Source organism: Chiroxiphia lanceolata, chromosome 18 (assembly GCF_009829145.1).
Source record: "Chiroxiphia lanceolata isolate bChiLan1 chromosome 18, bChiLan1.pri, whole genome shotgun sequence".
Classification (NCBI taxonomy): domain Eukaryota; kingdom Metazoa; phylum Chordata; class Aves; order Passeriformes; family Pipridae; genus Chiroxiphia; species Chiroxiphia lanceolata.
In genome coordinates, this window is record NC_045654.1 from 5,654,304 (window position 1) to 5,670,459 (window position 16,156).

Genomic DNA, 16,156 nt, shown 5'->3' on the forward strand with positions numbered 1-16,156 from the left:
TCATCATCCATGACCAAACTGCTTTTTAAAGAAAAGCTTCTGTTACGACTATTTTGAAAAGGCACTTTCCATCTCAATCACAGGTCTTTCCAGAGTAACAAGATGGTCTCAGTCATAAGGTTTCTGCTGGATTTTTACTTTTATTTAAGCAGCAGATAAGATGTTAAACAGCAGTGGGTAGCAGCAACTATAGTGCCATTGCCTTTTGCATTTGTCAGGTGCTGGTAACATGATGAACTGCAGTACTTAAATCAGGCTGAGGGGTCAGGAATAAACTTTTACCACTCAAGGGCACCTCAAGCAAGGGTGTTGTTGTTCCAGCCTGTGTTGCCAGGGCTGATGTTGAAGAAGCTGACGTAGATTCTGAAAGGGAAGACAGACACCATTAGCTGCTGAGAGCAGAGTGCTGCAGGGTGCTCCTGCAACAGGACACAACCATGCTGTAGACTATCCCACAGGGTTTTACACTTCTCAGGCCTTGCACTCCCTGCTCCTTTTAATGCCTATTGTGCATTCTGGAGTTCTCAGTGGTTTTCTACTTCTTGTTTTAAGGAGCTCTCAGGATACTTTGTTTTATTTACAGTTATTTCTGGAGCAGACTGGTACACCTTCAGGAAAAGAATTAGAAAGGCTTTTATGCAAGTGGAAGCTCTTGCAGTTGACCTCCACATGTACCCCACAGGCAGTAGGGAAGTGCTGGTACACGTCCCTCAAGTTATCATTATAATACCAAAGTTATTGTGTCTATACCTGGGCTTTTGCACATGAGATCTGTGGGTACATGCAGTGCCTGAACCCACATAATTTTAACTAAGAAATTTTACAGTTTCTGGACATCAACATTATGGCTCATGCAATTGCTCCTTTCTTCTTTTTAGTTGGAGAGTTGTTCCAGTTGATTCGGCATTTAACCTCTTCAAATAGCACATTAACAAAGAACACCAGAGGAAAAGTCTGGGATGAATAGTTTCAACAGTCTATGGAAAGTTATGTCAGACAAGTTACTGTGTGGGCTCACCTCTCAGATGGTATTTTCAGCTCTTTGTTCAGCAGATCACAAAGCAATTTGGAGTAGACCTTGTTCTCCTGCTCCCCTATCTTGCCAATGCTGTGGAGAAAGCACATAGCACAAGGGTCTGCGGAGCCACCGAAGGACATCATCTGATCAGGAGAGATCTGTATTGCTAGATACTGTTGGAAGAAGAAAAGGAATACTATTTTCCTTTGCCATATTAAGAAAAGTTTCGAAAATCCAGGAAGGCATTTATGTACCTGAACTGCAGTGCAAATAGGTGCATGCTTTTCATGTGATGTCTTACTCTCTAGATTTGTGTCCTACTCCAAGACAGTCACTGCTGTGTCAAGCTACAAAGACACCATACTATTTAGGCTTGGGAGTCTTGCTTCCTAGTCCAGGTGTTCCAGGAGCTCAGTGACCTGCAATATCTCCAGAACCTCTTCCAAGCCACCAGGCCCTCCCTGCCCGTGTGGGAAGGTCAGGGATGGGGGGATGCAATTGCATTGCTGCCGCACTGCGTTCCAGAGAGATTTTGCACCTCACTGGCTCCTGCTGCAGTCTTCCCTGCTGAGGTAAATGTGAACTGACACAGCAGAGGTCTAAATCAACATCCCCCTCATTAAACAAAATACAGCCTAATCCTACTTTTGTTCTTGATATCAGGAAAAATAGAAGAAAGTATCTATGTTAATATTAATGACCAGCCTGCGATTTTCCCTGCTGCTAATACACAGTGTCAGATCCACACACTGGGGAATCTGGGGATCAATTCCTTTGGCACCCATCTAGCTTCTGTCCTGTTCTTACCCACGTTTATTAGCAGCGCATCGTTGGAACTCAGCAGCAATTAACCCTCTTGGTAAAACAAGCCAGCCTGAGTACCAGGAGTTGTCTGGGTAATTAGTCTTGGCCATCATTTACAGCTTGTTTGGGTGCAAGGTGCATCAGACCACAGCAGTACAGGATAAGCCAAGGAGATCATGCTGAGGTACCGCTTGCTTGGCCCTGTTCTCCCCTGCCTGGACACTGTGCAGTCTCAACTTTATGCCAAATGTAGGTACATGTATGTCTTTAACACCTACCCTGGAAGCTGGTTATTATTATTTAAAAAAATAATAAAATCAAGCTAAAGCATTAATTGGCATTATTTTCTTCTTAGAGCAGTTTGAAAATATTTGAAACAGTTCATCCAGTAGGAAAAAACCCTATTTGATTAAAAATCAGTATGTTTTTCAAGTGGTACAGTTTCCTGTGAGAGGAAAGCTCTGCATTCCAGCCCAGCCTAATCCTTTCCTTCTTTCTGTGTAATAACTAAGAGACTCTCCCTTTCCTATTGGCTCCTTTGTCACGAAAAGCTTGTATGTCCTCTTCAGAAAAATCTCTTTGTTATTCCCTGTATATTTCTAAGTCCCGTTACATATCCTTTCCACACAGCTGCACAAACCTGTTCCAGCTGCATCCCAGCCCTGGCCTCTAGCTTTATATTCAGGAGCTGTTATGCAAGAACCACCAGCTGACACACCCCCATGCCCCCATCAGCAAGTACTTGTTTGCTAGACTGATAAAAAAAAACAGTGGCTTTTTTTTAAGATTGATAGAACACATCAGTTTTACATAAGAATACTAGTTTTTTACTAGATGTCCAAGCAAGCTGAATGACTCATGTTTTAATTCAACTGTAACCACCAGGCTAGAGGCAATTTGGTGGCAGATAACAAGCACATATTCAGCAGGTCTCAGTGAGGAAGCTGAGGGTGACTTTTGCTTTCAATCAGCCAGATTCTTGAGGTATTCACAGAGATACCTGTGCACACACACCCACACACATCCCATGTCTTCACCCACACAGAGACCTACAGTGAATATCATCCAACACAAAACTTGTTTAGATACTTCAGTGCTTTGAGACCTCGAGTTACAGCAAGCAAGTATTTGATATTTTCACAGAGAGAGGACTGAAAATACTGGTGAGCCATTAGGCATATTAGTTTATCAAGGCTATCACTGAGAAGTGGCTCACTGCATAGGCACAACTGACTAAAGAAGGAAAACATCTGAGCATCTGGACTTACCTGTGCTGGTTTGTCCAATGCTTTTGATAACTGTTGGGTCAGTTCCCCTGTAAAAGATTCTGGAATCTTATCCTTGCTTATATTTGTGTTAACAATGAATTTAGGCATCTTTGGATCACAAGCAGGTTTTCTTTCACGGTTTTGTTTCTAACTCACCTGCAAGCTGGCTCCCCCCACTGTGCTGGTGAGCACCTCGGGAGCCTTTAAATAGTCAGTGATACTTTCCACAGGTGCACCAGGAGGGGTGGGAGTGCCTCGGGAGAGACAAGGCTGCATGTGCCATCTGCAGGCTGCTCACACAGACTGCCAATGGACTGTCCTGGGAGGGAACCTGGCTTTTACACTCTGGAAACCAAAGCATCCAAGGTGACACTTCGTATTTGGATACAGCCTGACTGTGAAACCAGTGAAAAAATGAGTGTTACAGAGTTATAATGTACCTCTTTATGCAAGTCTTATAATTATTTAAAAAAAAAAAAAAGAAAGAGATGGATGAGTCAGTTGTGAGGTCTGGAACTCTTTCTGTGGAATAGACCATAACAGAAAAACCCCAGTAGCACATGTTGTGCAGACCTTTCCTGAACCATGACTAAGTCATGACAAAGATGCCTTAAAATCAGGATCTTGATTTTCCACTGTGGTGAGCACTGGTTTCTACACGCTTGGAGAAGGCTTGTTTTCAACTTGCTCCTTTGTTGTGCAAATAGTCCCATAGCAGTCATAACTCTTGAGAGATAGGAAATCCACAGGCATTCTGACATGAGAGGCTTTTATCCAGAGTGGAGTACGTGGCAGAGCTGGGATCAGTTCTTATCTTATTGCTGCTTAGTTGAGCCTTACATGAGAGAAGTGATTTAGAGGGATCATATGGCACAGGGCAGGGGGTGTTTGCAGTGAGATGTGTGGGGAGAGCAGGTTGAAAATGCTGATGGGAGTAAAATAAATGGTTTGTTAATCTCTCTGTGTTAAAGGTGATGAGTGTCTTTATGCCCAGTAGTTTCTGAGGTAAGACCTTTTCTACTCACTTGATTCCCCAGGCTGTGGAAAAGAGGAAGAGCTTTCCGTAGCTTGGACTAAATGTTTGTACTGTAATGGTGTAATTTAAGCCAATACTTTTAAAATGGTGAAAGCCTCTATAAGAACATGCTTAAGCTGATTTTGTTCAAGGTCAGGCCTGGGCTCTGAGCAACCCAATCTGGTGGGTGACATCCCTGTCCATGGCTGAGGGATTGGAACTAGATGATCTTTAAGGTCCCTTCCAACCCAAGCCATTCTGTGATTCTATGGTTGTGTGGTGTATGTTGGTTTTAAGTCAGTTCCTTCACTGTAACTCCCTTGCTGTAAAAAAGTCAGTAAATAAAAAGTTAGGAGATGAATTACTATGTGTCAGTGTCCATCTACAGCTCATGTCAGTGGGTTGTGTCTCCTATATGCAAAGCATTCTGAAAATAATGAAGACCCTCAAAAAACACCAGAAGTAAAATCTGTTTCTATGAAGGGCCTTTTCAGAGCACGTTTCCTAAGTCAGTGCATTAAAAACAAACTCAAGTGACACCTGAATCTGTAAGGAGAAGAACTGTAGTTTTTAATACTGACTATTTTTTTCTTCAGTGGTTAGTGGAAAGCAGGTGGCATGACCCAAAGCTTTTAGTCACAAATCTTGTCACAAATATACTTGTTAGTGGTCACTTGGAAAAACTTAGGCTCTTTCCAATGAAATTCACAGCCTATTTTTACTGCTGGGTACAAGAATCACTCCTTACTTGCAGCTTGCTTACATAACAAGAAAAACATTTCCAAAACAAACTCTTTCTTCTCTGAAAACATCTGATGTAATTCCCAGAAGCTGATGTACCAGGTTGGAAATCAGTTCCTTGGACACCACAGATGCTCTTGGGAGTGTAGTGTCCTTTATAGCAGCCATTTTGCTTATTTTGCGTACAATAATATGTCAGTTTGAGAGGTCCTTCTCCCTGCCTAGAGTTACTGGGCTGTTCTCCACTGAGCTTTCCATTACATCTCCAGAAGGTTTGTTGCACAGTACAATTTCACTTTCAATATTTGTTTCTGTTGTCATGCTGGAACCATTTTTCCTCATTTGCTGTGCTAAGTTTTTAGTCCATGTCTGCTCAGGTCACCCTAAATGCCATATCTAGCTTTTCCTCTGTCTGCCTCCTAGCCAAGTACTTCAGACTTCTGTGTTTCCCCATCCTCATGACATTTAGCCTTCTTAATCCTTCTTTCTCTTGGTTTGTCCTCTTAAATTATTTTACTTGGTCTTTCATATTTCTGATACTCTTCTCTGAGCTGTTTTCCAGCAGGTTCCTGGTTATGAGGTACTTGCTGCTGGTGAGGTCTCCTTTAGGAAAGGCCAATAACAGACTGCTCAGGTATCTGTGGCACTGGGCAGGACTCTGGGAACAGGGGACACCAACTGAGGCCCAGGGCTGTGGGTCCAGGACTTTGAGCAGAGCCTGTGTGCATGTTCTTCTTTGGGCCCTGTGGACTGTTCACAGAATGTTTTAAAAATTCTTAAGATGTACTACCATAAAAGGGTTTTTAATGTGAAAAAACCCTTTATGTCTTGAAACTGAGTGGGGAAATTTCCAGCGAAAACCTTTAGATATCATCCAGAAATAGAACTCTAGCATGATGAGTTTCACAGCTATTAAAAAAAAAAAAAAAAAAAAAGGAAAAGAAAAGGAAACGGGAAAAGAAAAAATAAATGAGACAGAAGATCTTGCAGTCTGGTTTTAATGTTTCCTTTTTAGTTCTATTGCAACATTGTTTCCTGTCTTTTCTAAGAGATGCAAATTTCTCCTCTGAACGCTCAGAGCTTCGTGCAAGCCAACTGTTCCTTAGGAAAGTTATTTTCAGTGAAGGAGGTTTCTTTTTTCCCAAAGTTTAGTTTGTTGAACTCTGCTTTTATTTCCATGATTGACTTTCCCTTGGTCTCAGGAAGATACAGGTAAATGAAAATTGCTGATAAAGCAAGAATTGTCAAAAAGATGAGGAAGCAGAAGGGTCCAAGGTTATCCTGCAAGTAGAAGTGAGACACTGTAAGGAAAATAAAAATCTCATTTCTGTTTCCCTGCCTTTTAGTGCAAGCCCATGTCTTTGAAATTAAAATTCAAAAGTGTGCTCAGTACACAATCCAGGACAGGTATCAAACCAGGAGTTTCCACGGGCCATGTTTGACCTGAGTCCTATTGCTGCTCCTCTGACAAGCTTGGAGAGTTCCTGAACAGGTTTGGTATTTGGACAGAGCTCTAAGCTTTACATGTCATTGCAATTTATTGCTGTTATTTTGCTCCCTGTCAGCATTCAGAAATGGATTCTCCTGGAAGGAGGGATCCACTTAGAGTCACTTACAACAAGCAGTGGAAAAATCATCCCAAGTACGAACAGCCCCATCCAGTTGATACAGCCAACAATCAGAAAGGCTGATGGTCTGTATGACTGGCTGAAGATTTCAACCATGACAGCTACAGAGGCTCCAGCTGAAAAAGAAAAGCCAAACACAAACCAGGCATATTTGTTTCCTTGCTCCTGCTGCAGTTCCTCCCAATGGCAGTGGCAGATGACAGACAGGTAAAACAGGTGACTTGTTGGTAGGTGGCCACTGCTATGAGGGTGAAAGACCTTGATTCCAGAAAGGGACTGCAGCTGTTAATTTAGGTTTCTCTCATGTGTACTGGAACTGTTTTTGTGGTACCAGTGGGTCTGTGCAGTTCCACATTGCACTGGTAGCCATTACTGGTGCAATGATTTATAAAACCAGCTCCCCTTTTGGCTCCTGGAGTCAGTTCCACCTGAAGCATTTTGGTAGGCATAAGCTTTACTTGCTAGGTTAATGAAAATGATTACTATAACATGTAGGCAAGATGAGTACTGTGACATCCATTGCAAAGCTTAGATTCCTGTTTTTAGCTGAGTAGTTTAAAAATAATTCTGAAATTTCATTCTCAAACCCTCTGGAGATGATACTGCATTTTAAATTATTTAGATCTTGTGATCAGCAATAAAATCCAAGGTGTCTATATCCTTTCCCTGTCTCCCACTTGTACATGTCTGTCCTTCCTTCCTTGATTTCCAGAACTTTTTCACCATGGCACGAGTCTGTTCTTCCTTTGCCAATTGTGTTGCTGGTACAAAATTTCCTCCCAACACAGACACTGCTGTACTCACATGGTCCACTTCCATAGAAGACAACGAACAGGAAGATCAAGATAATGCTAAAGTAATGCATCCAGAAAAAACGATGCTGAGGGGGAGAAACGGGTGATATCAAATGGTTAGACACGTGACAGAATGGCAGAGCTCTGTATTTTCTGCCACTGGCTCAGGTTTTTGTACATATCCTGTGAGGTAAGACTGGAGAGGTGGACTGGTGCTGAGTAAGGGGCCAGAAGGCTGCTGCCTCCTTACCTGCAGGGACAGGGTCATGGTGAGCAGTGCTAGCACAGAACACATCAGTGTGTATCCTCTCCAAAGCAGCACCTTCCTCCCAAACCGGTCTATGAGGGTGCTCTGAAAAGCAGAAAACACGGGTCATAAATCCCAGTTCTCAAATTAAATAATTCCTCCCCTCTCCATGTATTCCTTGCAGAAGACTTATATGAGTAATATCCATAAATCAATGTCATTTAAGTCTCTTAATTCCTAGTGAATTAGATTAACTTTTTCAAACTAATTTATGATTAACAAAGCTGTGTTTATTAGTCAACCTTAGGCTGGTTTTAGACAGTTCCCTTTCTTGCCTGCTGGCATATGTCGAATTGTGCACACATGCATACCCACACCTAATCCAGAACATCAGAAAATTATTTTACAGAATAAAATTTAGTCTAAAGTTGTACACTCATGCAAGTAATCTGGGACAAGAACTGCCTTTTGTCCTGCATGTGGTTTTGCAGAAGCAGGAAGATGTGTCTTAGGTTATGCAAATCTCCCCCGAGCCCAGTCACAGGAAAGGAAAAGTACAATTGTTGACCACATTAAATTTTTCCTTCAAACTCAAGTCTGAAAAGACTTACACACAGTATAGAGGATAAGCATTCACACAACCCAATTCCCAGGGACGCATATGGGATAAGGTATTCTTCAAACCTGGCTGTGTGGAACACTTCAAAAGAGTAGAAGTATATCTGAAAAATGCAGAGAGGAAATGCACCTGTGAAAAAATCATTGCACTGAGGTGCAATTCTAAGCTGGTATAGTAACACTGACTTAGAGGGGTTTGTTGTGCTGCCTAGTGCTGTCCCTTGTGCTGGGGATAAAGAGGGCACTCAACTGCATTGATTCCACAGAGCTGCAGGGTGGTCATAACAGTCACAATGAAGTAAAGCTGCCAGCGCAAAGATCGCTCTTGGATCACTTCGAGGACACGCAAGGTTTTCGTGCTCCCCACTGCACCCTTCTCCTTCATAATGTCATCGATTTCTGCTTGGTGGTCTCCTTCCCCCCAGAGCTTCCTGATGGCTGTTGGAGAGAAAGAGGGAGGTGGATTGTTCTACCTCTGCAGCTCCATCAGCAGTGGTTACATTAAACCCTTTAGTCTGCCTGTCCCTTGGTGAGATGGTGGCACTGCTTCTGCTGTGTGGTTGGGGCTGGGGCAGTGGGCACTCAGAAGGATTTCGACTCACTGGTTGTCAGTATAGTGTAGTTTTCTAATGTGGAGTTGACCTAATTATAAACAAAGTCAACACTTAAGTACAGTTTATTGAATCTGAAAAAAGAGCTGCCTAAACCATTTCCTTTAAAGAAGCAAAGCAGTGCCCACCAAAGTGGGAAATGCTAGACATGCTGATACATAACTATGTTTCTTGTCTTAATGAGACTGACTGAGGCTCAGGTTATTACAGATGTATTGTCATAGGGACCTCATCTGTTGTGTTTGAAACTGCCTCTGCTCCATGGGACTGCACTGTGCTGTACAGCTCTACCCTGCTTGTCTTCTGCACGGGCTGTCACCATAACACAGCAAAGGAAGTGAAGTAAGTGAGGAAAGCAGACACTCTACCTTTCCTGCAGGCTTCCTCATTACCCTTCTGTATCAGGAGGTAGGATGGTGAATCGGGGAAAAATGGGAGGGTAACCAGTTGAACCAATGCTGAAAGTCCACTAGATGCTAACAACCATGGCCACAAAGCTTCGCTTCCTAAAATCTCCCTGGAAAGTGTATGTGAGACAAAAATGCTGAAATAATGGAATGAATGTTCAGGAAGTTTTTCTGAGTGATGAAGGTTGCTCAGATCCCATTCAAGAGTACAGTGGAGCAAAACCCTGAATTCATAATTTGGCAAATTTCACAAATTTTGCTGTTTTTATTCCCGACAATTTTATTTTAAAGGAATTATTCGATATTTTGAAAAACTTTCTAAATATCACTGGGACCCAGTATAATGTCTAGAGAGCTGATGAGACTCATTTGACCACTGTTTAGCCACAGGACCAAAACTAAGACTTTTTATGTAAGTACAGTAAATTTAGAAGGGGAAGTCCCCCAGTAGAAAAGGTGTGGAAATAAAAAGAAATCATATTATGAGTAAATAATTTTCTGCCTTCTTTATTCAAAATTAGATGTCTGCCTTAAAACTAAGGTGGATGTGGGTGTGACGGTCCTCCTAGGGAGGATGGGAGTGTTTCTCAGTCACTGACTAGGTGGAAGGTAAGGTTGTAGAAAGATTTGTACTTTTAGTGTAACCTGATCAAAAGACTGGAGAATTTACCGTAGTCCAATGACCTGTCCTGTGAGTTTTCCCAGGGTCAGAAAAACAGAAACGGTGGAGTTGGCAAATCCACGCAGCTTCTTGGGTGAAATCTCTCCTACATACTGAGGATGTATATTCATAGAAAAACCTTGAACACAGAGGAGGACAAATGACTGTTAAAATATTTAGAAAAGCTTAACTTTCTGACTCCGTCCTCTCTTACAGTTTCCATTCGCTCTGATATTTAGATTACAGTCTCTTGCAAAAGGGGTGATGTCTTTCACTTTTATTAAGTGCCTAGTATAATTGCTTTAAAAATCATTCTCCAAGAATGGCTGTAGAGACAATCCCAGAAGAGCAGGGACTCTTGCAGTCCCCACTGGCACAAGCACATACCTGAACCAATGCCGTAGAGAAGGCGCCCGACCAGAATCATCTCAAAGGATTTGGCTGCTTTACTGAAGGCCATGAAAAGTGCAGCTGCCAGCATGATCAGGTTGGTGAATATTTGGCACTTTTTTCTAAAAAAAAAAGACCCCAAATAAAAAAATCTTAAAAGGCCTAGAGAATTTAGTGTGAAATGTACTCTTTTGAACTACTCTTGCTTTGACAGGAAGCATGGTACAGCCATTCCTGCTTTTTTGAGGAACAGATGAAATAATTTTGGCTTTGGATGGTCAAAATGATTCTTTGAAATTTTAGGATCCTTTAGATTTGAATTAATTGATATTTTTGAGCTCAGAATTTAAAGAGTTGGAACGCTTTGCCAGCATTTCCACAGTACAAATGGGGAAAAGATTGAAGAACTGGCCCATTTTATCACCAAGATTTTTAAATGGCTGTAATTCCTCTTAAAACGTCAGGTTGTCTCCCAAAAACAGTCTGAGTCTGCAGGTCCCATTCTAGAATGGCTCATATTAAAGATACTCTTGGCTAAATGGGTGTGATCTGAGATGACAGAAAGAGTTTTTAGAGGCATATATAATTTCAAAAGTGACTCTGTATGAATTGTGGCCTGCTGTGTTCACAGCCCTGATGCTTCAGGCTCAAATCAAAGTTTCAAAGTCTTTTGCACTCAGATGTTTTGCTGTGATGCTTGTTAGACAAGAGTCCCCTTGCACACATTAAGGATTCACAGAGACCCTCGTGTTTAGTCTGGGATTCAGCAATTAGGTTATCATGGGTTAAATGACCCATGGGAGAAGTGCATGACCTTGTTTCCAGTCTTGGGAGACCCTGTGTGTGTGGGATGAGGCAGTGTCCCACAAGAAATCTCTTGGGGGCACTTACCTGATAGGAAAGAACACAATTGCAGGCAGGCTAAGGTGGTTTGATGAGACCCATATGAGGGGCCTCTGGATCAGTGTGTTGTGGAGCAGATCTTTAAGTGGTCACACCAAGTAGATATATTTGCCAATTGCTCTGCAAATGAAATCAGTGGTGTTACACACAAGGCACTGAGAACAGACCACACTGGTGAGGGATCCTTCCTCCATCTAGTGAGAAAGATAGCTTGGGAACTGACTTTCAGTAAAATGGTGCTGGTTGTATCTTTACAGTGTACTTACAGGCAATTTATTTTTTCTCTTTTGTTCATATTTTCATTAGGCTGGATCTGAATATTTAATATAATGTCTGTACCCCAAAATGAGTGTGTTTAAACAGAAATCTAGTTCTTCTTTGTCACTTAAGGATATCTTCCAGGTGTTTGAGTAACTGCATATAATGTGTTGTAGTACAAGACACACAGCTCTTTCATTGGGGTTTGTAAAGCTTGGGAGACCTTTATGAGAGCCATAGGGGACATTGGAGAGAATGTGACCCTATGCCACTACTCCCAGAGGCACTGATCTGGTGATGTGAGGATGACTGCAGCCTTTACAGAGTACAATTCCCTGGGGAGGGCAGATAAACAAGGCAGAAGGCTGTTTGCTACCTGGAAGAGGTGGATGTGCTGGGAAACCCAACCCGTTGTGTCTGACCAGACTGCTTCAACCAAAAAGAGCTTCATTTGTTCACCTTGGTATTTCCCTGCACTTTCTGACTGTGGAGCTGTGACAAGAAGCACTTACTTCCTGTATTTTGTAGTCACATAGGTACAGAAGAGGGACCCCAGGAACCCTCCTATCCCATAAACAGACACAATGAAGGACCACAGCAGCATGATTTTCTCGGGATGGAGGGGGGAGCCGTGTCGCTCTATCCACGTTTCGTTAATAAACTTCCTGATGTGCTGAAAAATAGGATGAGATTTGATCGGATAAGGGGTGTAAGATCCCTTCATATTATTTGGATGTTGTATTTCAGATCGAGCCTGTGGTTCTAATATTAGATTTATTTTGAGTCTTTCTTAGTAAAACAAGTTCACCGAGATCACACTGCAAAATCTACACGTTTATATCACTCAGGAAGCTTCCTGGCAAGCATGCTAAGAGCACATTTGTTATCCTTCTATGGGGACTTGTATACTATGTGGTAGGAACTTATTTAAAACAGAAAATGCTGTCCTGTTCTTTAAAGGAGAAAAAGTTCTCTGCACATGTGATGTTACTGTTAGCCAAAGAAAAGGCACAGACTGTGAATGGTCAGTAAATTTGAGATTTATGGGAGAACTCCATTTGTGTTATCAGCCTCAGGGAAATGGCTCCTTACCACAGAAGGATAGTTGATGACAGAAATGTGGAATCCATATGGGAAGCTACCACCAATTCCCAGCACTAAGATCATTTGATACAGTCCCCGGAACTGAACCTGCAAAGCAAACATAAAATGCTCCATCAGCTTCTCATTGGTCTAGATCTGTGCAGGGCCAAAGCCACATTGGTCCTTCCTCTTTGTCTGCTTCAAATCCTTTTGAATATAAACCTTTTTTAAAATCCCTCTAATCTACTCCTGAAACACACTCATCATCCACAGTGCCATAGCAAACTACTGCCACTGTAGGGGTGATAATCCATCACTCTGCTTGCAAGAAGGAAAAGGAGTTTTAAAAGATGTTCCCAAGAGTGCAGCTCTCACTCTGTGCCAGCAATATCTGTCAGGTTGGCTGGATAAAGGTGTCAGCCCTGGATGCAGGGAAGAGGGATTCAGTTTCCTTGTCTGCAGTCAACAATAACTGATGTGCACCAAACCATAATGCTGTGTCTCAGAAGTACAGCATTAAAAATCAACAACATTTTATTATACTCTCTACTTTCATTTCTGACTGCATTGTATCCTTAAGCATAATTAAGAAAATACCCTTTTGACATTCAGCTTTTTCAGGAAGGCATGGGCTATAATTATACAATATAAATATAACATAAAAATAGCAATAATTATGGGAATAGCCCCTGTAATTACATTCAAATAAAAATCTTCCTCAATTTGATTTGGGATTTCATTTCTCCTTTCTCAATATTTTATTTTTTTCTATTTATTTAACCATGAATTGGTGTGCTTGCATATTGAAGGGCTTAGCATCTTCCAAGTTAGTGAGATACTGTCTGTCTAGAACTTCCTTGCTCAAGGATTAGGGACTGAAATACACTTTCTGATGAATGAAATAATTTTAACTGTAAATAAGGAGAAAACATAACAGTAACTACTTAGACCTTAAGTCCATCTTTCAACAGCTTGTTATTTAATTGGGCCACATCTGGATTTCCCTAATTATCATATGACAAGAACCAGGAAGCTGTGGACCAGAAAGAAGACTCTAAATTGCCTTAAAAACCCTCTTTCAAATTCAATGGATTTGCTAATTGGCAAGACCATTCAAACAAATTAAGAACTCACCCTCTCACTCTTCCTTTTTTTTTTTTTTAAGATAAACAGAGCAGCAATACACATCACTTCTTCCCTGTGTAAGACTGTGGAAACTCTCAGTGGATTATATTGATTGTCTCTTGATGAAATGAAGGAAGTAATTTATTTTAAACCTTATGTCATGGTTTCTTAACCTTTTGCAGCAAGGTTAAAATATTCATTATTTTGGGAAGTAGAGTGGTTAACAAATAGTATTGTTTCAGTAATTCAGAAGACAAAAGTAAAGTAGCATTGTCAATGGTGGAACTGCCAGAGCTGTTTTTATTTTTATTTTATTTCATTTCATTCATTTCACTCATTCATTTCATTTCATGTTGTCTCATAGAAAAGACCATGCAGCACGATCTTCATGGCCCCATTGTTCTTGGTGATGTTTAAACACAGAAAGGAAAGACATTCTCTGTACCAAAGGGACTTAAAACCCTTAAAGGATCTGAATCTTCTGTATTTGGTCAGCTTTGTCTTTTCTAAGCCATAGCCCTGAGAAGAAGTGAGCAGATACTCACCAGGTTGGAGAAGAAGGCAGCCATCTCGGTGAGAGAGCCTGTTGCTCCCTGGCAGGTACCTGCCAAAGGAGCCGAGTGCTCACGTTATACAACAGCAGTATCAGGGAACTGGTCCCATGTCAGTGAAGTTAAATTTTACTTCGGAGGCTTTTGAGTTGATTACACCTATTTCAGCGGTCGTACAAAGTTTAGGATGGTTGGATTAAATATTTCAACCAATGGTTATGTCCAAATAACCAAGTTGGTCTCCCTTGCAGGGAATCTGTTCACTTCATGAGCACTGTCTTGTGCTGGGGAGATAGAGAGCTGAGACAACAATTTTAAACAGGATTACCATAATCATGACTTTGCTCAGTTTTCAGGACAAACTGAGAAACATGGAGACAAAATGATCTGTTGGGAATCTTAGGTGGGGCTTGGACAATGAACTATAGGACTTTGACATATAACAGGAAAGATCTATCCTGTCTTCATGTGACTGTAACTGGAGCACATCGTAACTTAATCATTACTGAAAGGAACTGAACTGCTCCATGATTTTGAAATGTGGTGCAAACTTAGTGGTTCTACAGTGGCACACCAGGCTTGGCGAGCTCAGTATTTAATAGTAGCTGGTTTTCCTTTGCTAGTAGAGAAAAAAATTCATTATGCACATTTTTTTCTGGCATTTCCATTAGTCAGTATACTTATTTCTGTGCCTGTGATGAAAAAAAGGTTGTTTTGGAACTGTTTTGTAACCTCCACAGCTGGATTGATGTCTCTGTTTTTCTGAGAGAAAATTCTAAGGCTTTAACTTCATTTATTTCACAATTAGGAGGGGTTTGTATGTATTAAGTTGGTAAGTGGCTTAGTTATCACTTACCATTTATACTTCAGTTAAAGAAGATGAGGAAGAAATCATAAAGAGCTTATTGGATGCAAGCAGTCATATTTACTGGAAAATACATCACATGAAAAGCATATTCACAGATTCTCCAGCTAATGTCTGAAATGTAGCATGTGGCAGCACCTGACCTTTTCTCCCATCACTGTGCAGCCTCATCATGGTCTTGACTTTGCTCTTGATGTGTGCTGAGAGTTCGTGGGGGGATTTGTTTCCAGTTTAGATTCTCCAGCAGATAATCTGTTGTTAGAGCACAAACAAGACTGTCCCTTTGATGCTAAGAATTAATTTCCTTTTCTGTAAAGTTATACAAAGTTGAAATAACAGGGTGTACATCTGACAGAGGGAAGAAATGCCATGTTGGCTGCTGGTATCTATCTTACTCAGATGATATTGGGGGAAGCTACAAGCAGGCAATAACATGTGGCTTTTGGCATGGGACGTTCCTTCTCAAATGCAGTCTATTGCACATATTTTCTTATGTTGTACCTCACCCTCTTCTACATGTATTTACACATATTGTAACTTACACTCTTTGCTCTTGGACATTAATTTAGGATTCCTACTTTGAGTAGGTTAAGAGTCTTCCTCTCATGACTCCCATAATGTGTAATGTCTTCTGCATTTATGGTGATTAGTGGCTGTACTGCTTCTGTGCTGTTATTGCTTACACTGTGCTGAGGCCCCCTTAGTAGATGTGCAGTTTCTTTATTAGTGCTAACAAAGTAATTAGCAGGTATCTTAGAGATATCCTTTAGTGATATTTGTGCTCAGGACAGTAAATCTCACAACATCAGGCCATTTAGTCATTGATCTTGCAATTTTACAGACACACGTATGCAAAGCTGTGCTAAACTTTCCTTCATACAGGCCAGCATGATCAGATCCATGTTTTCTGTGTCCATCTGACAGCAGTTCACTGATCCAGTTTCTAAGTGTTTATATGTGCCTCAGTTAGTATTTGAGACATATCTTACCCATCAGCTGGTTTGTCTGGAAGAAAATGTAGTACATGTTCCTGAAGCTTCTGGATGACTATCCTCTTTGTCCCTGTCGCCTCACACGTATATTTGAACCAGACATTTTTGCTGTTTCATCCCTTGACCAGACTGTCCCCACAATACAGCTCTTGCTCCACTGAGCACAGGCTAAGGTTG

The 16,156-nt window shown here is 41.3% G+C and overlaps 2 protein-coding genes across 2 annotated transcripts; both read right to left on the reverse strand.

Annotated features, from left to right (window-relative positions):
• Positions 1–185: 185 nt before the first annotated feature.
• Positions 186–3,198, reverse strand: LOC116795882 (macrophage migration inhibitory factor-like). Its single transcript, XM_032705972.1, has 3 exons — positions 3,091–3,198; positions 1,019–1,191; positions 186–363 (listed from the first exon to the last, which is right to left on the reverse strand). The coding sequence occupies exons 1-3, from the start codon at positions 3,196–3,198 to the stop codon at positions 297–299; spliced, it is 348 nt and encodes a 115-aa protein (XP_032561863.1). The 3' UTR covers positions 186–296.
• A 2,630-nt stretch (positions 3,199–5,828) lies between these two features.
• Positions 5,829–15,176, reverse strand: LOC116795844 (solute carrier family 2, facilitated glucose transporter member 11-like). Its single transcript, XM_032705903.1, has 13 exons — positions 15,131–15,176; positions 14,117–14,175; positions 12,456–12,554; positions 11,876–12,036; positions 10,200–10,324; positions 9,822–9,951; positions 9,113–9,261; positions 8,384–8,571; positions 8,127–8,237; positions 7,519–7,620; positions 7,279–7,354; positions 6,463–6,590; positions 5,829–6,127 (listed from the first exon to the last, which is right to left on the reverse strand). The coding sequence occupies exons 1-13, from the start codon at positions 15,159–15,161 to the stop codon at positions 5,921–5,923; spliced, it is 1,566 nt and encodes a 521-aa protein (XP_032561794.1). The 5' UTR covers positions 15,162–15,176; the 3' UTR covers positions 5,829–5,920.
• Positions 15,177–16,156: the final 980 nt, after the last annotated feature.